This window comes from Centroberyx gerrardi, chromosome 3 (assembly GCF_048128805.1).
Source record: "Centroberyx gerrardi isolate f3 chromosome 3, fCenGer3.hap1.cur.20231027, whole genome shotgun sequence".
NCBI classification, from domain to species: Eukaryota; Metazoa; Chordata; class Actinopteri; order Beryciformes; family Berycidae; genus Centroberyx; species Centroberyx gerrardi.
The window spans coordinates 6,259,246-6,284,417 of NC_135999.1; the positions used below are offsets into that span (position 1 = coordinate 6,259,246).

The 25,172-nt window shown below is 45.8% G+C and overlaps 1 protein-coding gene across 2 annotated transcripts in view; it reads left to right on the top strand.

Annotated features, from left to right (window-relative positions):
* Nucleotides 1-6,472: 6,472 nt before the first annotated feature.
* The window catches only part of septin9b (septin 9b), a 67,885-nt gene continuing 49,185 nt past the window's right edge, over nucleotides 6,473-25,172 (top strand). The window contains exons 1-2 of one of the 2 annotated variants that reach the window (XM_071912903.2): nucleotides 6,473-6,579; nucleotides 21,808-22,485. In XM_071912903.2, the coding sequence (XP_071769004.2) occupies nucleotides 6,558-6,579; nucleotides 21,808-22,485 (700 nt within the window). In that variant the 5' untranslated portion in view covers nucleotides 6,473-6,557. Of the gene's footprint in view, nucleotides 6,580-13,054; nucleotides 13,169-21,807; nucleotides 22,486-25,172 lie in introns of those variants that run through there. The other variant, XM_071912902.2, reaches the window with a different exon arrangement.

Below are 25,172 nucleotides of genomic sequence, written 5' to 3' on the forward strand. Positions count from 1 at the left end.
AGGGGACACAAACTCTCTCTCTCTCTCTCTCTCTCTCTCTGTGTGTGTGTGTGTGTGTGTGTGTGACGGAGATGGAGGCAGGGGGAAGATGAGTGCTGCGTAGCGCTCTGGTGAGGTCATCAGACTGTGGCTGGCGGCCGCAGAAACACACACACATCACACTGTTTTCTCTCTTTCACTCTCCTCCTCCTCCGCCTGTGTGTGTGGAGAGGGATTCTTGAACCTCTGCTGTTATGTTTGGAGGAAGGGGGGGGGGGGGGAGTGTGTGTGTGTGTGTGTGTGTGTGTGTGTGTGTGTATTACATATGGAGATGCTTGTATGCAGTGTATGTGTCAAAAGGATGTGTGAATTACAATGTTTTTGTGTGTCTCTGTGTTTTATTAGACCTCGGTGTGCGTCCAGCTTGGTGTGTGTGTGTGTGTGTGTGTGTGTGTGTGTCCAGATGTGCAGAGAGAGGGACAGGCGCCTTCCAATCCTCCTCCTCTCCTCCTCCTCTCCTCCCTGCACCTTATCTCCTTTCTTCTTCCCCTCCATTTACCTCTTTCACTACTTCCCCCCTCCCTCCACGCTCCTCCTCCCCTTTTATCTTTTATCTTCCTCTTCTTCCTCCCACTGTTCTTTCTCCTTCATTGTGCATCGCTGCCCCGCAGGCATCCCTTTAGTGTTGGCTGGCATGCTGGTGAGTGAGTTTTTGCTTGACTGTTATATAACTAAATTTAGCATGTTTGAGTCACGCGTTTGGCCATAGGTCGTGTTCGGAAGTGACGGCTTACATTAATGTGCACCCCAAGGCTTCCCATCCGCTGTTAGTCAATGTGTGATAGGCACTGGGGTTTTTTTGGGTTATGTGTGTGTGCGTGTGTGTGTGCGTTCGCCTCGCATGAGTGAATATGCGCACGTGTCCCGTCTGTGCTTCATGCCCATCTGCCTTGGCGGGCGCAAATACAGGCTACATGTTCTTTATATATATATATATATATATATATATATATATATGTGTGTGTGTCAGAGAAAGAGAGAGAGAGAGAGAGAAAGACAGAGAGAGAGAGAGAGAGTGAGAGAGTGTCTATGTGTTTACAGGATGTACTGTCATGCGAGAGGAATCTGCATGGATAACCCTTTGAGTCTGTTTGTGCGTTTGTGTGCGTGTCTGGCTTTAAGTGGATGTTTGAGTGTTCATAGCCATGCAATTGTGTGCGTTTGAGTGTGTGTGTGCGTGTGTGTGTGTGTGTGTGTGTGTGTGTGTGTGTGTGTGTGTGGTGGGAGGGTCCGGCTGTATCCAGCCAGCAGGTTGGGATGATGGAGAGGGGAGGTGGTGAAAGGTATGAGTGAGGGAGGCCCACTCTGTCTGTTCCCTCTGCATCAGGACAGTCTGAGTTATGCCCTTGTTGGATCATCAGCTTTAAAGGAATACATCAAGTTTTTAGGAGATTGGCCAGTCAACTTACCTGTTTAGTGATGAGAACAAAGACACCGAAATCATACGTGTTCCCAGTAGATCGCTCACTCCGGTGCTCCATGCTAACACTTTAGCATACACTATGTTGAGTGATAGTAGGCGACTAGCATTGTCTCAAAAGTGAGAAAATGACAACTTGAAGCAGCTCTAATGCTAAATGGGAAATCATCTTAAATTATACACAGACAAATCTGGCAGTTCTGTTTAGGAAATTATATAATAAAAAAGTGTGTGGGTGATAGGAGACTGTGCAGCGGATGAATACGTGGTTGCTCACCTGAAAGAGTTGTAAAAATAACAGACAGGATATTTGACCATTATTGGAACAGACTGACTGTAACTGACTGAAATTTGCGAGAGACTCGACCTAACAAATGCACATTATGCTGCCTTCAAGTTGCTGTCGGAAATATCAGAATTCCGAGCTGAGTGTGAATGATATACTGTAAACAAGGGGATAAATGTAATAAATATATGACAGGAAAATTCGGAACTCTCTATGATCCCCAAGTTGCCGTTATTCTACGATTATATATTATTATATTTTGAATTAAAAAATATCACCCCATATATAAAATCCCAAGTATCTGTGGGTTGGTTGTGGTGGGCCAGTTGGGGTAACTAGCTAGTGTTGCTACCAGTCTCTCTTAATGCCAATTAGCATTCCATTTGCAGTCTGTGACAAATTCACTCGAATTACAGTATATCGATACTACTGTAATGGTCACCCCAACGTAAAAGTAGCACCGTCTCCACACTCAGACACCCATAAGCACACATGTACAGCCACGAGCAGGTATAGACACACACACACACACACACACACACACACACACACACACACACACAGTGACAGTCATTGTAGGTGTAGGTGTAGTCACAACTGGTCAGAGTGAAACAGAAAGAAAGAGCAGTATCTTATGTAAAGTTATGCAGAGAGAACATGTCCTGTAAAATGTCAGTGGGTCTGTGTTGGCCTTCAAATATGTGTGTGTGTGTGTGTGTGTGTGTGTGTGTGTGTGTGTGTGTGGCTGCATGGGCATATGCTTGTATGTGTGCGTGAGAGAGAGTACTTCTTTGTGTTTGTGTTTGTGTGAAAGTCAGAGAAAGTGTGTGTGTGTGTATATATGTGTGTGTCTGCATGTGACCAGAGTACCATTTTGGCCCAGGCTAGTGCTCTTTGTGCGGAGGCCAGCTGAGCATAGTGAGTTGCTGGGTGGACCTGGGGGTGAGGGGGGGGGCCTCTGCCATTTGGCCCCATCCAAAAAAAAGTCCTCTTTAATTAAAATGTCAAGAGCGCCCATTGCTTTTATGAACTTCCCAGCACAGCAACTGCGTGTGTGTGTGTGCGCACACTGATGTATGCATATGTGTATGTATATGTTTGCACGTGTGTTTGTGTGTGTGAGAGTGAGTCAACATGTGCACAAGCGCATGTGTGTGTGTTTCACGTTGTTTGGCCTGACCCTGTGATTAGCACTGCGTTGTAAGTCTGGAAAATGATCATGAGGCAGAAAGAGCCAGGGGCCGAACGAGACGTGTCTCTATTTTTAAAGCCACAGTTTGTCTCAGCACATATCATGCTTTCCATATGGATTCAGCACCGAAAGGCTGAGGACTGTGGCCTTGATCGGTGTTTTGATTTTTCTTTTGGTCGTTGTGAATGTGTTCGTACCTCAACTGTGAACTTACACAATCAAATAAAAAGGAAGTATGTGACTTCCCTCTACAAAAATGCTCAACACACCATCACATGCACAGAGACCTTTGAACAGACAAGTGGACCACACTCTGAACCAAGGGAAACAGCACACACTCCTAACTGAGCGGTGGTGTTACACTATATGGCCAAAAGTATGTGGACACCTGAACATCTCATTCCAAAATCATGGCCATTTATATGGAGTTGAAATAGGGAAAGGGCCTTCCCCAAACTGTTGCCACAAAGTTGGAAGCGCACAATTGTAGAATGTCATATTATGGTGTAGCGTTAAGATTTCCCTTCACTGGAACTAAGGGGCCCGAACTATGAAAAACAGCCCCGGACCATTATTCCTTCTCCACCAAACTTTAAGTTGGCACTATGCATTCGGGCAGGTAGTGTTCTCCTGGCATCTGCCAAACCCAGATTCGTCCGTCAGACTGCCAGATGGTGAAGCGTAATTCATTGCTCCAGAGAACTTGTTTCTGCTGCTCCAGAGTCCAATGGCGGTGAGCTTTACACCACTCTAGCCAACGCTTGGCATTGCGCATGGTGATCTTATGCTTGTATACAGCTGCTGGGCCATGGAAACCCATTTCAGTAGTGAGTGTTGCAACTGAGGACACCTGAGGTGTTGCTCCTAGATGTTTCCACTTCACAATAACAGCACCTATACAGTAGACCGGGGCAGCTCTAGCAGGGCAGAAATTTGATGAACTGACTTGTTGTAAAGGTGGCATCCTATGACGCTGCCACGTTGAAAGTCACTGAGCTCTTGGCCCATTCTACTGCTAGTGTTTGTCTATGGAGATTGCATGGCTGTATGCTTTATTTTATATACCTGTTAGCAATGGGTGAGGCTGAAATAGCCAAATCCACTAATTAGAAGGGGTGTCCGCATACTTTTGGCCATGTTGTGTTTCCCCACAGCCCGGTCACAATAAACCAACACCTCAAGATTTCTTCTTTTGATGTGTATGTGGTGCTGTAGCTCAGTGAGTTGAGCATGGCACTAATACTGTCAGCATGTCACCCATGCTAGAAATATGTGTTCTCATAGTAATGTGAGGCGTTTAGTAATAAACATCCACCAAAATGGCATGTGTAATTATTTTTTTTAATCAAATCCAGCACCAATACAACATACAATCAGTTCACTTCAACATGATTGCATATTTAATTTCAGCTAATATCAATGATAAAACAAAAAAAATAAAAAAAAATAGATTTCTTGAATGAAATGCCAAAGTTGACATTTCTGCCATATGCTGCAGAATGGGGTGCCTCTGAGAAAACAGATGTGGTATTTTAACCCTGATCTTTAGAATAAGTCAGAAGGCCTTATTGGGGCTAAATCTGCTCAAAGTCTCGTAATGCGGTTCCACCCTAATATCCCTAATCTGCTTCCTCTGCTCTGCTTCTCCTCACTCCTCCACCGCTGATGTCAAAACGGCCCCAGGACTGCAGGGGAGTGGGAGCTGTGTGTATATATGTGTGTGTGTGCGTAATGGGGATGTAATGGCCTGTATAGGCTACCTCAACATGCTATATTATGTATGCATATACTGTAAATGCATATAATGTGTATGTTAAATTAATGTCTATTTTAACTCGTCATCTTCTCAGATAGTCAAACTTTCAAACCTGGTTGTCTTGTGTGAGTGCTCAACACACACACACACACACACACACACACACACACACTGAAACAGAGACAGACATTCGTTCCCAGCCCAGTGTATAGGTTCCCTATATCAGAGCAGGACAGATAGAGAGAGCCATTTGTCATCAGGCAGGCCTGGAGAAACACCAGACTATATCACTGCTTTATCCCTCCTATTAGCCCAAACTATGTGTGTGTGTGTCTGTGTATTTATGTCCATGTGCGCACATGCATGCGTGAGTGCGTACTGCATAGATGCCTGTGTGTGTGTGTGTGTGTGTGTGTGTGTGTGTGTGAGATAGATTGTCTGTAGCCATATTTATGCTACTTGCTAAAGCTAGTTTGTTTGCTGTATGAAACTGCGCAGGATATGGGCAGAGGTGGGATGTCCCCCGTGAGAAAGAGGAAGGGGAAGTGGGGTGTTGTAACTTGGACCGTCCCTTCTCCTTCTTTTCCCCTGACACAAATACAAAGTTGTGTGTGTGTGTGTGTGTGTGTGTGTGTGTGTGCATGCAAATGAGTGTGTGTTGTGTTTGCTTGAGAGTTTCTCGCCAAGACGGCGGCTCGCTAAGTGGCCCTTAACCTTGTCGAGCTGCAAGGTGAGGGTCAGAGGCCAAACTCTCAGCATGAGGTGTGTGCGTGGGTGTGTGTGTGTGTGTGTGTGTGTGTGAAGTGGGGGAGGAGGGATCCAGATAAGGTGCTGGCTATTAGGAATATACAAAATAATGTTAGGGCCCACAGTCATAAATTCTCGAAGAATTACTGTGCGTTCAGACTGTGAGCAACGCGATCAACAAATCACCGGAGGTCCATTCATTTCCTATAGAGCTGAGCAACCCGGGAAAGTCGGCTGATGTGTGGAAGATGAACAAGCTTGTCGGCCGAGATCTTGTCACAACGATGACCTCATGAATTATTAATGACTCGCAGTCTTTGGCTCTTATTCGAAGCTACTTCATGCATAATCGGCCCTGGGTTTATGTAGTTTCCACACTATCCTGATAATGGCATTAGTATGGTGATATTATGTATGATGGTATTTTAGAGGAGGGGGTTAAAGGGTCAGAGTGTGTGCTGGTGTTCTGGTGAGCTGCTTTGAGTTTCTGGCGCTTTTTAGTAATGAGTGGACTGAGTTTATTTTCAGCTGAGGACCTTTGGTCAAATGGGCCGAGGCTCCATTTCAAAGACACAATGCGGCTTCAGTGTCGAGGGAGCAGGAGAGACGAGTGTGTGTGTGTGTGTGTGTGTGTGTGAGAGAGAGGGAGAGAGAGAAAGAGAGAGAGTACAGCTTCAGTATCAAGGGAGCAGAGAAAGGGAGAAAAGAAGAAAATAGAGAAAATAAGAGTGTTTGAGTGTATCTGAGAAAAAAATAGAGATAGCGTGTGTGTGTGTGTGTGTGTGTGTGTGAGAGAGAGAGAGAGAGAGAGAGAGAGTGAAAGGCAAGAGAAAGCAAGGGAGAGGGACTCCATATGACCAGCACATGGCTGCGGACGTCGACTTCATTCACTTGTTATCCTGGCAGACTGAAGACATTAAAACTTGAGACGAAGAGGAAAGTAATAGAGCGAGGGAGACAGAAAGAGGAAAAGGAGGGAGGAGGGAGGGTTGAAAGAGGGGGACAGGGTGACTAAGTCAGGAGAAAGGGGAAGTCTCCGGGAAGAAAAGGGAGGGAGGGAGGGAGAGGAGAGAAAAAGGAGAGGTTACATGTGGCTATTTGAGGTGGTGATCGAGTTATGGAGCGAGACAGAATAGCTGGTAAGTTCTGGCTTTTTACAATATTCTAGAAAACTCTGAACACTGAGAACTTTTTTTCTTGCAAGGGAGTTTCTTTCTCTTTTTTTTTTTTTTGCCCTTTGTTAGACTTGAGAGGAAGCGGCTTCTTGCCGGCTCTAGCAGCGGCAGGCAGAAGTCACCATGGGTTTGTGTTTGCTTTAGTTTGTCAGTTGGGGTGGAGGAATCCCTTTGGAGACCTCAGTCTGTGTGTCTGTCTGTATCTGTGTGTGTGTGTGTGTGTGTGTGTGTGTGTGTGTGTGTGTCTGTCTATCTGTCTGTCCTAAAACCAACCAAAATACTTCTCCTCTTACACCTCTCTTATTTAATAGACAACCACAGCTAAGCTCATTGTAAAGTTTAGATCCTATTTCTTTTCTGTCTGTTGTGTCCCTCTGTGAATACTGCATGCAGAGCAACAATGAGTAATCCTCATATGAAGAAGTGTCAGAGTCCACGTCCCAGAATAGGGGAACTTAATCTTCCAGTGAAAAGTGACTGCCTGTACTTTAATTGGTTGCCTTGGTTGAGATACTGATTGGCAACTGACCCAGATACACGGCTGCGAGCCGTCAATACTTGGAATGAGGAAATCTTCATGCCATCGTCACATGACTGGACTTTAAGCTCGAGTTCAAACGTCCGATTAATTCTGATTGACGGAGATGGTTTATTTTAAGTGAGAGCGGGGCTCAGATGTCGGCTAATGTGATTTGCTCTCGACAGACAGAGCCCACTCTTTTCAGGAATGCTTAGCATGCATCATTCTGTCACAGTGTGTAATACTTGCCTGCCTCTCTGCTGTTCCTTCAAACTTCATCCTCCTCGACAACAGCATTCTGAGTTGCATGGCTACTTCTTATCAGCGATCCACCTTGATCTCTTTAATCAGCGACTCTTTATTGATTTTAACGTGCGGTTAGTTTAGTGCAGATGGAGATTGTTTACCGGAATGCAACTTCTGTTCCGGCCCGTGTGTGTTGAGTCTGGATTGAGACGATAAGACTAATCCTTACAGTGATTAAGGCCGGACATCAAGCTGGGCGACGCTCTGCAAATTAGCCTTTAATTCAGCCGTTAATAAGGTGGTTAATCTCAGCGAGCCATATGATGCATACAGACACACCGTGCATCTGCGCTTAGCACCACTTGGTGGCAGTGTTGCCGTGTGATTTGGTCCTGCCGGTGCAGACCACCATTTCGCTCGGTTCTGTGAAATGTTCCATGTGGATGATTCATATTTAGCAGACAGGGGGGATTTTTTTCATGGGAGGTGGAGGAATGTAGCGAAGACTGACTGCAGCGGGGGAGCTGAGGACAGCGGAGAGGAGAGGAGAGGGGAGGTGGCAGCGCATTATTTCTCCACCAAGAAAACACTGGTGTCGAGCATCATTCTCTCCCCCCCCCCCCCCCCACCCTGCGCAAATGAGGAAGTCCTGGGCCGAGCTACTTCCCGGTCTTCACCCTGCGCACTTTAGCTCTGTTTGGACCCGTTGCCTTGGCGACAAGCACCCCCGATCTCCCCCCTTAGACTTTGTTTTGATAGCGATAGGCGCTGAGGCCGTGCTGCATAGATGACATTTTCACCCTCTGGAGTGTGTGTGTGTGTGTGTGTGCATCTGCAACACCTCCATTTTGGCTCCGAGGGCTTCCCAGTTTACAGCCATCGTTCCTTCGCCTAGCCTGTTCAGGATTAAGATAATATGTTCAATATGACATGTCATCCGTCACGGCTGTCCCAGATGGTCCCCACATTGGCTTGTTGTAATTGGTAATAGGTGACGCAGTGGGACAACTGATTTTTAGATCCAGAAAATGAATGAAAACAAAGGTTTCAGTCTGGAAATGAGAGGAGAACAGTTGTCCTGTGTCACTTAATGTTGTAGCAGTGACACAAGAATATAATCAGACACATATTGGGTCACAAGCAATGCTTTACTATTCATTATTACAGCATGCCTGGCTATTCAGTATGTGTGTCACTCCCCATTCAACCTGAACCCTGTACTGCACTTCAACAAACTGTATTCAGCACAGTATAATGTTCAGTATTGGCATGTGAGCTCACAGTCTACAGCTCCCTTTGAGCCTTTCTCTGTTTATGCATGCAAGTGTACAATTTTTAGAAGTGTTGATGTATCCACTCAGAGCACTCTGTGCCCTCAGCCTTACACACACACACACACACACACACACAAGCGCAAACACACTCACACATGAACCCAGAGCGAAGGAAATCAAGGAAATCACCCAGCTCACCATGTTCCATAAAAGAAGTGTACAGGATATCCTCTATGAGTCAACGCCCCACACTTCTCCCTCTGCCCTCCCAGTATCCCACCTCATATTGTTTCTGGTATTATTATTTGTCCCGAGTAATGATAAGAGAGGGACCCGTGAAAACGGCCGGCACAGGGAGTACAGGAAAGCGACCGGGCAAAGTTAGGGAAGCCCCACCTTCAGTCGTCCTGAGGGAGGATTTCTGACAGGTACCATTATTCAACGTGAGGGAAACACGGGTCAGGGGTGATAGGAACAGGGAGAGAGGAACTTCTCTTCAATGGATGCTGTTGCAGGTGATCCTTTAGATGCAGCTGTACTTGTGCCATGATGGTGCAAAGAGGAAACCAGTTGGGACGAGGTCAAATGTGGAGTTCATGCTATAGATAGACCTGTACCTATACCTTTACCATGTGAGTGTAATGTACAGGAGGCCAAATGGGCAAGATGCTCAAGTGTGATGTCATCTTCACAGTGATATAGAGGTACACAAGACTTCAATAGATGAAGTCCATTTGTGCTAAAAAGTACAATCCCTCCCATAGTGAGTCACTTCCATGTCTTAAACCCACTAGTCCTGCGCCTGCCAGCATGACAAATGGCCACACAACAAGTTCTTCCAGAGGAGTGAGTTTAACCGACTTCTTTTTCTCTGTTTCAACTGGATGTGATGCTACGGATGAGGCAGCGTGTTCAGACTTGGCACTCAATGGCAACTCATACATGTGTGAAGGGTGTAAGAGTGCAGTGTGTTGAGTCAAAAGTGTATTGCGTGCTAATGATGCCCACTCAAACACCTGATTGACTCTTTCTATCTCTCTGTCAATCTTCGTAAACATGTTGCCTTGCCAGCAGTGACTCACAGAGCTCTCTCTCTATCTCTATTTCTATCTCTTCCTTCCTCCTTTTGCACCTCTACCTCTATTTCCACCTCTGTCTGGAGCGCAGTTTCACTCACCATGACGGTATCTCTCCCAGTGACAAGGTTTTGTTTAAGCTCTGTTAGGTGATTTTTTTTTTTTCCCCCACGCTAACATTTACAAGTATAATTTTGTCACACTTCCTGGACAGAAAGGTCAAACCGATCAGCTTTAAAAGGTGTCATTTAGATAAACGCCGAAACCGCACACGTTTCACACGCACACGCTCACCCAGGCAAATATAAATAACACACACACAGAGGAGAGGTCGGGTTTGTGCAACATCCTGCCGATGTTTGTGGTTGTGTTGAATTCCTGTTTGTCTTAAAATGACCAAGCAACAAAGCCTGAAGTGCATGATATGGCTCTTCTGCATAAATCTCATCAACAAAGGAGAACTAGTTGATTTACTTAATGGTGTACATGGATTTTTTTTGGACATTTTACACCACATTGTTGGCTTGGTCATGAATCATTTTCTACATGTGGGAGGCAACTGTCAATAACAGTAAAAGTTAAACAAATGTTAAAATGCAAAGTGAATAGCTTAACCCACAAAGATGACTGCAACATGAATCACAGGAACTGACAGCCTTGCTACGGAAAACATTACTATAAATACTTGTAAAACATCAGTCTGTCCATAATTAGATTACATACTTACACACCCATAATTGTTGATATTAACAAGGCGCATAACAAGCACAACTCTGCTGTCTTTCAGCGCCGCGGAGATGTAGGGCAGCCTGTATTGTTTTGGTTAGGCAGATTTATCCTGCTATGCTCTAAGGCCTCCGAGCACTGTGTTTACAGTGCTATTTCAGGGGTACTGAGACACACACACACACACACACACACACACACACACATACACACACGTTCACAGTTACGGTCAGATAAACACACAAGCACATGTATGCACACACACATATTCACACAAACGCAGTTACTCACCGTGCAAACACACACACACACACGCTTCTCCAGATGTTGTTTTGGAGCTTTCCCTCGTTCTCTCGCTCAGCTCCCTGCCTTGGAGCCAGCCCAGAGTGTGTATCCATGTTTAGATAAATACACACTGGCTCGGGGAGGTGTGCATTTCACACACCGTGTGTTTTGGTTTAATTGAGGACTACGGGGCTTTGTGGCATATGGTTTACAGTGCAGCCCACTAGGGCCTGCATGGGCAGTGGGGGGCCACACACTGTGCTATATATGAGCACGGATATATAGGTCTAACATGTATGCACATGTGTCATGGATAAACACTAATTCATGTGCACATGCACAAACATATGCTCCCTATAATCACACACACACACACATGCATGCAGAGGGGCACACACACTTGCAGACTGGCACAAACAGACCAACACACACACACGCACTATAGATGCCCATACACAGCTGCCAGGATGTATGATGCGCATTATGTGCAATTGTGCATTCTTATGAGACTGACTCAAAGCCATAGCAGGCCTTAATTACACAGCACATGACAGCAAGGGGCACAGGGGACAGGTATTCAGCCCAGTTAAGTTCCTGAGTGATGGATTTGGGCATAATTGTGTGCATGCACTCACATACACACACTACTGTGTTTGCCATACACTCTGCTCCTTATCCGGAGACACCTTCCAGGCAGTTATATGAAGTAACCAGACCACGCCGTAAACACACAGCGTTATTCTGGATCACCAGCGACCTCTCAGGTGTTAAGGTTAGGGGCCACCAGGTGGGCTTGGCATCCTATTAGTGCCCCTTAGAATGGAGCTTTTCATTCAAATGGGGTTTTCCCCGATTACTTGCACCCTATAAAATCACCAGGCACTGGTATTGTGCCTTTTTGCCTCCACTAGGGGTGAAACACCTCATGTGATTGGTCATATCTGGTGGGTGAAAGTGTCCCGATTGGCCGTATCTGATGGTGGAAATGTCAAATTCCTGTGGTCCTCGCTTTGGGGTGAGGTTTCCACAGAAAGCTGACTAGGAACCAGCCTTAATCATTAGTGGGGAAATTGTAAAACTTACCCCAGAACAGGGACAAGTCATCATGGACTTCACTTCCAGTCATGTGTGGTTCCAAACAGGAAGTGGTGACCATGGAAAAGCCACTCACTCATCACTAATTGCGCCGATAGCATCGCTATTGCTTTGTTGCTGTTGAGTGCCGGACAGTGGAAGATTCACGGATAAGAGCCGTCCCACCGGGAGCCGGTGGACTTGGTTAAGCAAATACAAGGACAGCTTTGATATTTCATCACTTTTGATTATTTTATCAACACCTTTTCAGCAGTGTTTAGCCGTCGCTCTGAAGAGCAGTCGCTAAATTAGCGTCAGCGGCTTCAAGGACGGGAAGTGTAACTGTACCCGCCACATCAAAAGCTAGCTTGTCGTCAGGCTGCCTCCCCCTCTGCTGCAGACGTATTAGCTTACCAGGTCAGAGGTGTCCACCGAACCCACACTTCCTCTGCTCTTCCTGATCTTACCATGTCAAAGGGGGCGAGTTGGTGCACGAGTCGCTCTCTGAGCACCCAGAGGCCCCCGTCGTATAGCGTTAATGCCATTTCTTCTACAGAAAGTCAGGGTTTTTTTCAGCAGCTGCCAGAGAGAAGTGACTGCACTTTAATTAACATGCCAGTGAGTTTTGTAGAGGCTGTTTACTCAAGACTACAGACCTAAGCTCTTACTTAACTGCGGTCCCTGTGTTGGCTATGACAGCCATAAGTGGAGGTCAGCTCGTGTTAGCTGCAGTGAAACGAGCCCGCCTTCCTGAAGGCCGTCTGAGGGCCTGAAGGCTGCAGTCCTAATGGGGGAATCTTGTCTGATTGCAGGTTAACTTGGTTAAAGTGACTGTGTGACATGTTGTCCACGCTCTGCTGTCAGAGCCGCTCACAGGCTGGATGAGGAAATCAGACCTGAGAGCCGCTTTGGTGCAAAAAGGTCTCTGGGTATGACAGGGTCTGTTGTATGTGTGTGTGTAGGTAGGGGGTAAGGGAAACGCTGACACACACACACACACACACACACCAACATAGAGGACAGGGAGGGAGAAGGGAAAAGAGGGAGTGAGTTTCTTGCTACAGGGAGGGGAGGAGAAGGGAGGAGGCTTGCCTCTCACTCTCTGTGAAGTCTGAATGCAGCGATATAGAAAGTAGAGGAGGAAGGCAGTGAAAATAAGTTGCTCCTTTAAGAGAGTTGTGGGCTTGGACTTGTTTGTGTTTTTTCCCCTCATTGACTCTATTTTGGAATTTGTTTCAAGAATTAGCAGGGAGCGTTGAAAAGGAGAGCGGTGTTGTGAACTTTCATGTCCAAAAAGATGTCTGATTCTGGAGTCAATCCACACTTGGAGGGGATTATTTCTGATTTTGAAGGTTTGTCATTTGCTTTGCTTTTACTTCAGATGTTCATTTTGACAGGTTGTGGCAAGGAGGGAGTGAAAGCAGAACAGTCAGAAATATGAGTTCTGAATAGTATTCATATTGAATCACATCTTTTTCATTTATGTATGTGTAGGTGTATGAGTGTGTGCGCGTGTCTGTGTGCGTATCTCACATGCGTTTTCAAGGCTGTGTGTTCCAAGCATGTGTGTGTGTGTGTCTGTGTGCGTTAAAAAAACAGGGCGGTGGGCATACGCTAGCCAAGTCCCTGTAGCCTATAATCTGTTATTGATTATATCCCAGTTACGTCAATAATAGAAACAAACACAGCACCAAGACACAATACTATCCCAACCCCGGAAAGCCCTGAGCTGAAAGCACTAAGAGGGAGACAGCAGAAGCCTCAGTGCTAAGAGCAAACATCTGTCTAGCCCATCATACAACATTCACAGCTCTGTCTCCCCTTTGTTTCACTAAGCCGGAGCGGAGCTGGCATTAATTCCCCTTTGTCCTCCGCTTCCTCCTCCATTCTTTCTTTCTTCCTTCCCCACTTCTTTCCTGTTCCTCCTCCGGTCAGCGTGGGTCCCTCCAGCTGGTTTTGGGCCTGACCGACGCTGTCAGATGCCACGGAGTGATGCTGAGAGGAAGAGGCAGGAGGAGTCACTGAATATGTTTTCCTGCACCGCCAATACTCCGATTGCTGGGAGTAATCAGCTTATGGCAGTGTTTAGATTATAGTGTTTACATGGTGTGAAGTAATGTGATTTCTCTAATAACCTGGATTACATGGATTTGTTTCATAATCGGTCTGCCGCTCATCACCCCACTATGTCACTTTGTAAATATAACATCCGGGTTACAGCGTTTGGTGACCGGCAGTTTGAAAAAGATGAAAGAAATCTGAGGTAAGGTGTTTACATGCCCTAATAAATCAAAAGATTGAGCAGAAATCTATAGGTGTCAGGTTATGCTTACTCTGTTTGTAACCTTACCCTGATAAAGATAATCAGATAAAGGCGTTTTACGTGACAGTTACAGTAGTGGGGTATTACCTTAATCGGGTTAAGATCGAATTATTAGTGTGCATGTCAACGTACTCAATGGCTACATTTACATGCATTGAGAACTCCATTCTTAACCCTGTTACTTGAATAATCTAGTTTTGGTCGACACATATAAACATCATAACTGGGTTAGAATAACCCACTTAAGCCCGTATTCTGATGCCTGATTTAGTATAGTATTGCGTGTAAACATCTTCGCTCCTTTCACTTTTGGTTTTTGCCATCTGTGCAAACTCAGATTCCCACAGCATTATGGGTACATTTTGATGTCAACAAAAAACACGGCGACAGGCAGTGCTTACTTATTACTATTGGGATTATCATATCTTTCTGCTGTATAAGTAACAACCTACTGCTCAGTCACAGGGTAGCTGGCAGCTGGACATTTCCGTACTTATTTCTTGGCGGACTTGTTTTATCTGACACTACAGGTGGACAGGGATATTCTGTTAGCGGGTTTATTCATTGCAACATGGATACTCAACTACATGTAAACATCTTAGGCTGAATAAGGCCGTAACCAAATATGGCCAATAGCTGGGTTACTCCATGCATGCAAACGTAGCAGTGTTCAGAATCTGCTATTGGGGTGCAGCGACTGCTATGGTTCTACCTACAGAAAACACTGATCAGAGAGTCTCACTAAAATCCCACTAAGCATGTGTAATAATATCAGTAACAGTTGACTGTAATGGTCTCAGTGAACCATCCAGGCTTTACCATCCAGTGCAGAGAACAGCTGCAGAGAGAGGAGCATGGCAGGCACATGAGGGGGTAAATCCCCATTTCATCTTAGATCATTATGCTTTCCACAACATTACACTGCACTGCGCCTCACACTGTGGAAGACATAGGCACAGAAAGAGAAAGATAATTGGTCTGTTAGCTCACTCTCTTACATTTGGTACTCTACAGATATAATAATGCTTCTTGGATGGGCTCACACATTTTAGGGTGATTAATATTAGATGATAGAAACGACCAAAGAAACTACCAACTGGAACAATCTTTGTTTAAAGGTAGAGAATAACTCCACTGACTCTAAACCTATGAGTCACCAGAGAATAAGCCCAGACTAAGGCCATATTTGTAGATGTGGAGAGACTCTGTAGTGTTGTACATGGGCTCGCTCTGTGTTTGCCAACTCAAACTGAGGCTCGCTCCCAGCCCAAGTTGTTTGGACTGATTATCTGCTTATAGGCACCATGTTGTTGCTCCAGTGTATCTGGGCAGAGAGAGGAAATTACATTGAAATGGCGAGACTGTGTGTGTGTGTGGTACCTTGTCAAAACTTGGCTGAGAGGCAATGTGTTATTAAGTCGGTGCGAGTGGCTTATGTGTATAACATACACAACACGTTTTTTTAACAGTTCTCTGCGGTCTTGTTGGTCGCTTTAAGGAAAGTAATATTCAGCTGCAGGTGGCAGGAATACCATATCAAGCCTTACGAGTAAGCCTGCCTCGGGCCAGTTAAATAGAAATGGTATTTCTACATGTGTGTTATTTACAGATGTGCAGGCATTGCGGCTGAATCGGGTTAGAATGATGTCGCTGGCTGTCAGTTATACTGGCTTCTGTCTGTGTAAGGTCACGACACACACACACACACACACACACACACACACACACACACACCAAGGACCAAGAGGCTGCAGATAAAGCTGACAGCTCTGCATTATCATGTTCTCCACCCAATAATTCACCAGTCTTCTTGCAAAAATGAATTTCTGCTGAAACATGTTTTGTGTCAAGTGGTGTGATTCATACAGTAAAAGTGCTTGGTCCGAACATTCTCATTCCTCCGCTTTCCTCCAGGTCACCCTGCCCAAAATTAATCACACACTTAATCATTTCTGCATCACTCCGTCTTGCCAACCGGCTCCCCTCCCTCACACTCCCTTTCTATCTGTATCGCAATGCAACTCCAAACAGTGTGTGTGTGTGTGTTAACAGGTGTTAACTGGAATGAGGCCACTCTCTCCCCTACTCTCATTGGTCACTAAATCAGTCTGTTCACGAGGTGCATAGTTAACCAGTGGCTGATCAAAGGAGCAGAACAAGGCTTTACCTGCCAAAAGGTTGAGGCCTGGGAGCCTGAAGCCTAGCACCACAGGCCAACTGTCCAACAGCTGCCTGAATGACTCTCTCTCTCTCTCTCTCTCTCTCTCTCTCTGTGTGTGTCTGTGTGTGTTTGTGTGTGTGTGTGTGTGTGTTTGCACTCTGAATTCTCCAATCAAGGATGCAGTTGCCCTATAGGTGCTGACTAGGGTTCAGATCTTCCTTTTTAACACCTGGTTCTTCAATGGAAAATGTGACCCAAGATCAACCCTCCTCCCCTCGGTTCCATCCCCTGTCCTCCCTCTTTCCCCGACACCTCCAACACTCCCAGAATTCCTTTGTGCTGGACGGCGGGTGTCGGCCAGCCCGGGAGGGAACCACACAGTAAATCTGACGCAGTGGTTCTGCGCTGCCGTTGGTCAGCCAATAAGTCAGTGCTTCTCCGTCAGCGGGCACCGGAGGAAGCATGTGTTTGACAGCGTAGCATTAAGGTTTCGACTGACCAAGCAAAATACCATCGAGTGAAATTCTATCACTTTTTGTTTGGCCTTGCCCTGTCAAGCGGGTGGTTTTGTCGTATTTATTCTACTTTGACCACACAGGCTTGTGTTCTGCGGCTGTTGACACCGGCTACGCTCCCATGTGCGTACACACAGCGCTTTGTCGAGCCAACTGGTGTCATGTTGAGCTGCTTGATTGACTGTGAATAATTTTGATCGATCGGTTTATTGCTCGGGTCTATAATTACGAGACCGGTTGTGAGTTCAAGGCCATGTACAGTAAGCACATCTTCGATAAATTTAAATATTGGGCTAGTAGGGTTTTTTCGTTCCTCTACCACATAGTGTTTTCATACATGTACAAATAGCCATGTGGTTTGTGAGGTTGTCTTGCCGAGTAGATTATTTGAGTCTTTACGGGTCTGCAGTAATAGAATGTGATCAGGAAGTAAGTGAAGCTGAGAAGTGACGTGTGTCGTCACCTAGCCCAGTAATGGTGGATTATGGCAAGATTAGCATTAACAATAGGCTTGCACTGTGCTTTTGGAAACTGTCTATAGCCATAACACACACAGTAACAGGGATGTAGAGGAGGATAAACCCACCTTGCTCACTGTTTGCCCAACTTTTTATTTGCAGAAATGAGTTTCCTCACCTTTTTAGACTGATAGTAAATGAAGAAAAGGATTTTTAAAGAAAAAATGAAGTGTTTTTCTGAAAATATGATTGATTTTTGCAAATAGAGGTGGTTCTGATCCCTTATGATGATCACCAGCTGGGGGTTATCCAACTTTTGTATTTACCACTCCATCACTGCACAGTAACCAGTGAGATCAGACTATTCTAGACACACACACCCCCCACCCGCCCCGATTTTCTCAGTCTGTCTCTGTGCTAATGAGACTTTAGCATGTGGAGCGCTCCACAGTCCCCAGGGGGCTGCTCCTGCTCCTGCTCCTCACTCTCCAGCAGTTACAGACTGTCTGTCCTCAGTCTAGACTGGCCCTCTCTTTTAGAAAGCTGATCTAACCCAGTCGCAAAGGAGGACCCAAACCTGAGAATTATATTTATTTTTCATACAATCACTTCAGGGTTGCTTAATGTAACTTGCTAAGCACTCCTCATTGTTTTTAATACTTGAAGTAAGCCAGTTTCATGAAAGCTCTTACATTTGCTGTTCTAAACACCGGGTGTCTGGTAGGTCTTTCCTGGGAAAAAGTGATGCATTTTATGTTTCAAGTTTGTTTGGAATAAATAGAAGAAGAACTGTGTAGTTAGCATGAGCAGTGATAGCCACCATGGCTGAACAGACAAAGAAAAGAGCGCCACCTACAGAAACTTAAACTGCGTCAACAGAAAATGCAATGAAAAAGACTTCACAGTACTGGACACACTGTTTGATTGACAGGTGATCTCTGGGAAGAGCAGTGCAGAAACACCACAGCAATGAGCGCTTAGCACCAAAGATGTCGCCAAAATCCAAAAAAGAAGAATCTGATGGATTACCACTCATACACAAGACATTCCTATTTTGTTGCCAAAATGGGAAAAAAACACATGGATTTGGTATTACCACTTTTAACTTTTCCTATTTTTGAGTAGCCTATTAAATCGTAAGTTGTGATGTTTCATATTCAACCAGCTATTTTTCTCCGCTGTGAGTAAACCTCATTTAGATTGTTAACATGAAGGCCTATGAGGGGTTTGCTGTAAGACTGCTGTCAACCTCAACTAATAGTACACTGATAGAGAAAGCCTAGAGCGCACAGTAAAAGTGACCACTTTGTCTTGACCTGTTTTGACCTGTTCGTGTATCAGCCTGTGACCTCTCTGTCTCCTATCTGTCTCCCATCTGTCTCTCTCTTTTCCCTCCTCTCTCTCTCTCTCTCTCTCTCTCTTTCACCCTTTCCCCCCCCCCCCTCACACCTGACTTGGAAGACACGGCACTATCTCTTCGCGGTGCATCTGGGCTGAGGCGATACTGTATGTTTGTGTTCGTTGGTCGGGACGTCCTTGAGAGTGTGCGATGACGCCGATGATAAAGAGTCAGCCTGACCTCACACCTGGGCCGTATTAGGACAAAAGAGCGTGAACCAAATTAAAGCTACAGCTGCCGCCATCTTTGTTTTTGTTGCGGCGGTAATCTCGAGCTATATATTTGCTATATCTTCCCACACGGGACGGTGTGAGATACTGGACACTGGACAGTGATAGGTACTGGGGGGACGCGGGGAGACGAGACTCCTGGCGGCTGTTAATGGGGTTCCTCTGAGGTGGAGCGGCTCATAGTCTGGGAATGCTGTTTCACTGGGAACGCTGCTCCTTCATCCATCTGTCTGTGTGTCCTGCGCTCGCACACATCGAAATATTAGTCCGTATGCCTCCATGGAAGCAAACCCCCTCTTCTCTGTGTGCTTTTGCTTTAGCTGAACAAGAAAGAGAGGGAAAGAACGACCTCTGACCGCATGGAAAACCCAGAGTCTTTGGGAAAAAAAGAAAAGCATGATCCTAGAAAACAGAATAGATGAGTGATCGTCTAAGTGCGAGATCTCCAGAATGTCTTTTTCCATTCTTTCTATTCCCAGATATTTAACCATAGAAAGATTCAACTCAGTTATGCTCTTAAATCTTGTACACTTGACTGCACAGTCTCTAAATACAAACAAACTGCTTGAGAGGAAAGCACTCAAGTCCTCTACTCCAGTCCCTTGCCTGTGGGCATGCAATCACAAAGCAGCCAAGATCTAAGATCGCTAAACAGGTCACTGGCAAAACAACGTCTTAGATCAGCGCTCGTATTTTGACAAACTTTGTGAATACAGACCCTGATATCTCTCCCATGTTCTGCTTTAGTTCTCACATTCACAGCTATCCCAAGACAGTACAAAAGTATACAGCAAACGTCAGGAGGTATTAGGCTGTACGCAGTCTCCTGAAGTGTAGCGGCTCTCTGAGGAGGTTAAAATGAATGCCTCGCCATACAGCATGCATCACAACCTCGCGGCTCCTTATGAAATCTGCAGAGCGATTTTGGCAGAGCGGCTCACGCTCTGGCCAGACTTGAAAGTAGCCACAGCCTTGGACTCCCTCTCAGCAATCATAAAACACAAGAGGGAGGAAAGCAGGGGTTAAGAGGGACACAGTCCAGTGGCAACGTGGGTTTGGACACCACTTGCAAAGTGCAAGTTTATTGTTGTGTTTAATTTTTTATATGTAAATCTATCAAAGGATGGATTTTTGTTTTATGGTGCCTCGTTGAATAGTGAGCTCCGTTTTCATCAAAGGTCCAGCGAAGAAAATGAGTGATGGAAGCGTGAGAAAATAACTGTTAAAGTGGCTGTTTACTGGTTTTCAAACATTAAAGCCTTTTGTGTTCTTATGAAGGGACATTTTACGCTTTTCACACATTAATCAGATACTGTAAAATTGGGATGGAGCGACTAGCGACTGGAGCTCTGCAGCCTTAACAAGACTTATGGGCGAAAGCAAGACAGGCTGCTACATTGCAAGAAAGCAAAAGATGAAAGGTAATCATAACAAAGTATGCTTAAATGTCTAGATAAAGAGGGGGATGAAGGAGATTTGTAGCACAAATCAGCGTACACTGCAGAACATGAGTGCAGACATGGACTTTTAGTCCCGCGGTGGAATGAGAATGTCGTTAGCGTGGCTGATAACTGGCTCACATGAGAAAAAGACCAAGACATTGGCTCCGGAACGCTAAATTAGCTTTTGGCAAGCGCTGAATTTGTCTTAGGGGGTAAATTGTATCGGATGTCTGCTGTGTTGGAACGGAGCAGCTTATAGCAGTAAATTCGATTAGCGGTGGTGGCTGGTGTGTGTTGGGAGAGGCCTTTGATGTGATTGTCTTCAGCCCGGCGTCCCCTGACAGAGTTCCAGCTTTACACGGAGGGCAGTGGGACCGGGGCACCCTGGGGTCCCCTCCCTGTGGGTGCAGTCAACACAAAAATAAACACATTTGCATTCCCACAACACGTGCTTACAGTACAAGATGCGTCTTTTACAAGCACTTTGAACATAAATACATATAGTCACATAAAAAGACATACACACACTGCAAGCCGCAAACAGATCGGATGATCAGTGCTGCGTTTTGGAGGAGAGTCCTCATGGGTGTGCGTGAGTGGACCGGCTTAACTAGTGTGTCATTACACTACCAGCTCGTGGCCACTGGCTTGGCACAGCGACTCCGCGATGGGAGTCAAATTCAAATTGACTTGCAGCCAGTGCCTGCTGGCCAGGGGGCGATTCCACCCCTCAGTATCTTCGTATTGGACCGTACAGCCATTTCCTCACGTCACAACTAACCAAGGGGAAAGATACGCCTCATGTTTCTCAAATTCAGGGAGACTTTTTTGCCTCGATGCATGGCAGTGAGCGATGCTCGGTTTATTGCGTGCATCATAACATGTCGTGAAACTCTTTCTGCAAAATGAATCTGTGTCGAACGCTGGCAGTTTACACTGCAGTCTACCGCACACATTTGCATCCAAGTAATGACACATGGCACCGTATAAATCTATATAAACACGCCATGCACGATTTTACACAGTCTAATGAAAATGCCTGTGAAAAAGGAGAAACCTAGCGCGGTGCGGTTCAGCTGTTGATGACGGGGAGTTCAAATTAAATAGGTATGCTGTTTCTTTTGTGTTGCCACTGGAATTGCTTCTCCAGCTTCCCCACCCTCAAACCTCAGGCCGTTTACAACTTGGATATAGTTCATAATGGTTTTTCGAATGAGAATATGGGTTGTTTACTGCTCAGATAATTGATGTGACCTTTCTGATGAATATTTTATGGCATTATTTATCCTCACAAACAACATCTTTGACCCATAAATGGGCTATGTAAAAAGTGGTAAAAGAGAAAGAGTTTATTTTGCTGAAGAAACTGTGCGTTCCATATGTTATGTGCCTTTCTTACCTGAAATGACCATACGCTTGATGACTTATGGCTCATGCGTCTGTCTCTCTCCCCCCCCATGCAGCTCTGAAGAGGTCCTTCGAGGTGGAGGATGTCGACACCTCGTCTCACTCCCCCGGCTCCCGTCGGACGGCCAACCCCCCCCACCGCAACGCCATGTCTCCCACCAGCATCTACTACCGCGACCTGGGCACCGCCGCCCCGGCCTCCAACAACAACAACCACAACTACACCCAGCCCCGCTCCATCATGGGCGGCGGGGGCTCCAAGACCCCCGAGCCCGTATCGCGCCGCTCCGAACTCTCCATCGACATCTCGTCGTCTTCCAACAAGCAGCTGGACAACGTCACCAGCCCCGGTTCCGCGCGCTTCGCGGCCAACAGCGCCCTGAAACGCCCCGAGGTCCTGGGCCACTCCAAGACCCCCGAGATGAGCCACAAGAGGGAGGTCACCTTCGCCAAGACGCCCACCGATTCCCCGGCGACGCGCCGCAACGAGGGGAACAATAACAACAACGGCACCAGCCGGACCCCCGAGCAGAATCACACTCGCAAGTTTGAGCCCCCCAGTCCCGGGGATGTCCGTAAACCCGAGATCAGCATCACCAGGGCCCCGGAGAACAACGGCCACCACCCGGCAGTGCACCACCCGCACCACCCCAACCCTCACCACAACACCATCGTCACCACCTTCCGCTGCTCCTCGCCGAACCACGCCGGGCGCAAGTCCCCCAACCCCGACAGTAAGTCTGCTTCTCCATAATATCCCTCCAGGTCTAACCTATACTCTGCCAACACCTCTTCTACTCCCTCTCATTCAAAACCAATCTCTAATGTCTTCTCTATGACAAACTTAGAGTGGTAATCCACAAGGTTCTTCTTTGTTTGATTTTGTTTGATTTTGGTGACAGCTTTATTGATAAGTGGTCTGTGGTGTTTCTGCACTGCACTTCCCAGAGATCACCTGTCAATCAGACAGTGTGTCCAGTACTGTGACGTCTTTTTACTTGGATTTTCTGTTGATGAAGTTTGAGTTTCTGTTTTCTGTGTCTGTTCAGTCACGGTGGCTGTCACTGCTCATGCTAACTACCCAGCTCTTCTTCTGTTAATTCCAAGCAAACAACTGTTGCTGCTGCCGGAAACGTAAAACGCATCACTTCCTGTGTGCAGAGTATTTTTCCCAGGAAAGACCTATGGGACACCGGGTGTTTAGAACAGCAAATGTAAAAGCTTTCATGAACTGGCTATAGATTGAATTACTATTGTGTTACATCAGTTAATAATAGAGAGTAGCAAAATTCTAATTTATTTATGTGAAAATGCCACGGATTATTACTTTAAACCCATTTATTGCTTTACTGATGCTACTCCGTCATATCTACTCTGTCTTTATCCCTATATCTTGTTAAGTCTCTGAAGCTCAATTGAAATGTTGTCTAATGGTGTGAGATATTATTCTCCTGCTATTGTGAGGGAAGATTTTCTTGAAAATTGCCCAGTGAGTAACATGGCCTCTGTATAATCAGACAGCTCCACTGGGGGAACCCCAACTTCACGTTGCCTTCACTGTCATTCACTGAGGTTTTATTCTGGGGCCAGTCATTGTCTGCCACTTTAATCAGTTGAGTGAAAACAAAAGACGCCCTTCACGCAGGTACGAGAGAGGGGTAATTTAAATTTTCTCCTCTGCACCACTCCAACCCACACAGCACGAATCAGAATACGAGGATCTTGTCTCAAGTACGTAGGCTTATGTGCGCCAACTCTGAATCAGAGCCTATATGACTCTTTTAGCAGAGAGGTGCTTCGGTGCGGTGGCTAAACTCACTAGTCTATACGATTGTTTTAGCATACAGTTTCCACGCTGGTGTGACAGCGGTGTGATCATTGGAAAAGAGATTAAAGTGAGTGTAGTGTCTTAAACTCTTAGTCACATAAGACCAAATTGACCTTTTGCGTAGTGACCAACTAAGAGGGGGCAGCCTTAAACTCTTGGCAGCGCTTTACAGTTCACAAACCCCAGCGGGTAAAAAAGGGGGACACATTTTCCAGAATACATCATCCGTGCTTTTCCTTCCTACTTTCCATCTTCCTCCTCCTCCTCTGCTACCTCACACTGAGGCCCGCGGATCAGATCTCACACTGCACTAGAGGGCTGTTTGATTAAAGCCCAATGTCCGCATGTCTGTCAGTAACACAAGTAACCGCGTCCTTAGAGGCCCGTCTGTCACCCGACGCAGCAGACTGCCTGTCTGTGTGTGTGTAGTCACCCATGTATTATCTGGATGTCTGTTCTTTAAGCAGTCGTTTTTTTTGTCTTGTGATGGAAGCCTAACCTTGGCAGCGCTCGCACAGTAGTACGGTTGTTAAATAGCAATTAGCGTTACAGTTGCAGTAAAAATATATGCAGCAGAGCGGGGTAGATTGTGGTATGGAGCAGCATGTTACATAGGGTTAGACAGGCTTCTAGTATGAGGTTTCTGGAGGCAGCTTGAGACATGATGCAGAAACTTCAAGTATTTTTTTGTATTCAGATGGCTGTGATTGTTTAAATACAGTGCCTATATACAGTATGAACTGCTCTCCCTGTGTAGCCACTGTTTACTTATCCCTTATAAGGTTCATTTACTTGACTATTTGTGTTGTTTACAATGAGGGGAAGGACTGTTAGTAGTACTGCATGCTGATTGGCTACCTTCTTGTGTATGCCCATAGCCACTGGTTTTCATTTTACCTAAATAAAAGTAAGTAAATGAGTGAATAAGTAAATAAGTACTTGAGACAACCCTGTCCTTAAGAAAAGTCAAGAAAAGACATAGTGGTAGAGCCTTGCACCTTTGGGTTTTATTAACACACACGCATGCACACACACACACACACGCACACACACACACACAAAAGCACATGTTTCTCTCCTTTCCTCCTACAGATTGGGTAGGCCTACCTATCAAGCGCGGCCACCAGCCAACTAGATTCCTGTAAATGGAGGGGAATGAAGCAGTGGGCCAACTATGATCTAACATCTTAGGGTTTACCAGGCCTTTTTACCTCGTCTTTTAACAGCATCCAACGGCGTTAAAGCGGCATATAGACAGCGTCTCACAGCATGACGTGAGGGAAACTCGACTATCGCCGCTCTGTGTGTTGATTTGTTTATCAGATGTGTTGAGTGACTCACAGAAACAAAGCGGCTACTCGCTCGCGGCCTCACGAAACCGCACTTAAAGATCAAACTCTCTTCGGCATTTGATAAATCAATATGTTCCCGTCGCTATTAGCCGCAACGCCAAGTACTTTATAACTAGCTCTTGATGAAATATAATTACGGGTGTGCTTTCCTGTTGATACAGGCCATTTAATGTTATATGTTCCTGGTTTGAACTTTACACTGGATGTAAACTGAAGTGCTGCACTTTGTCATTCAGCGGAT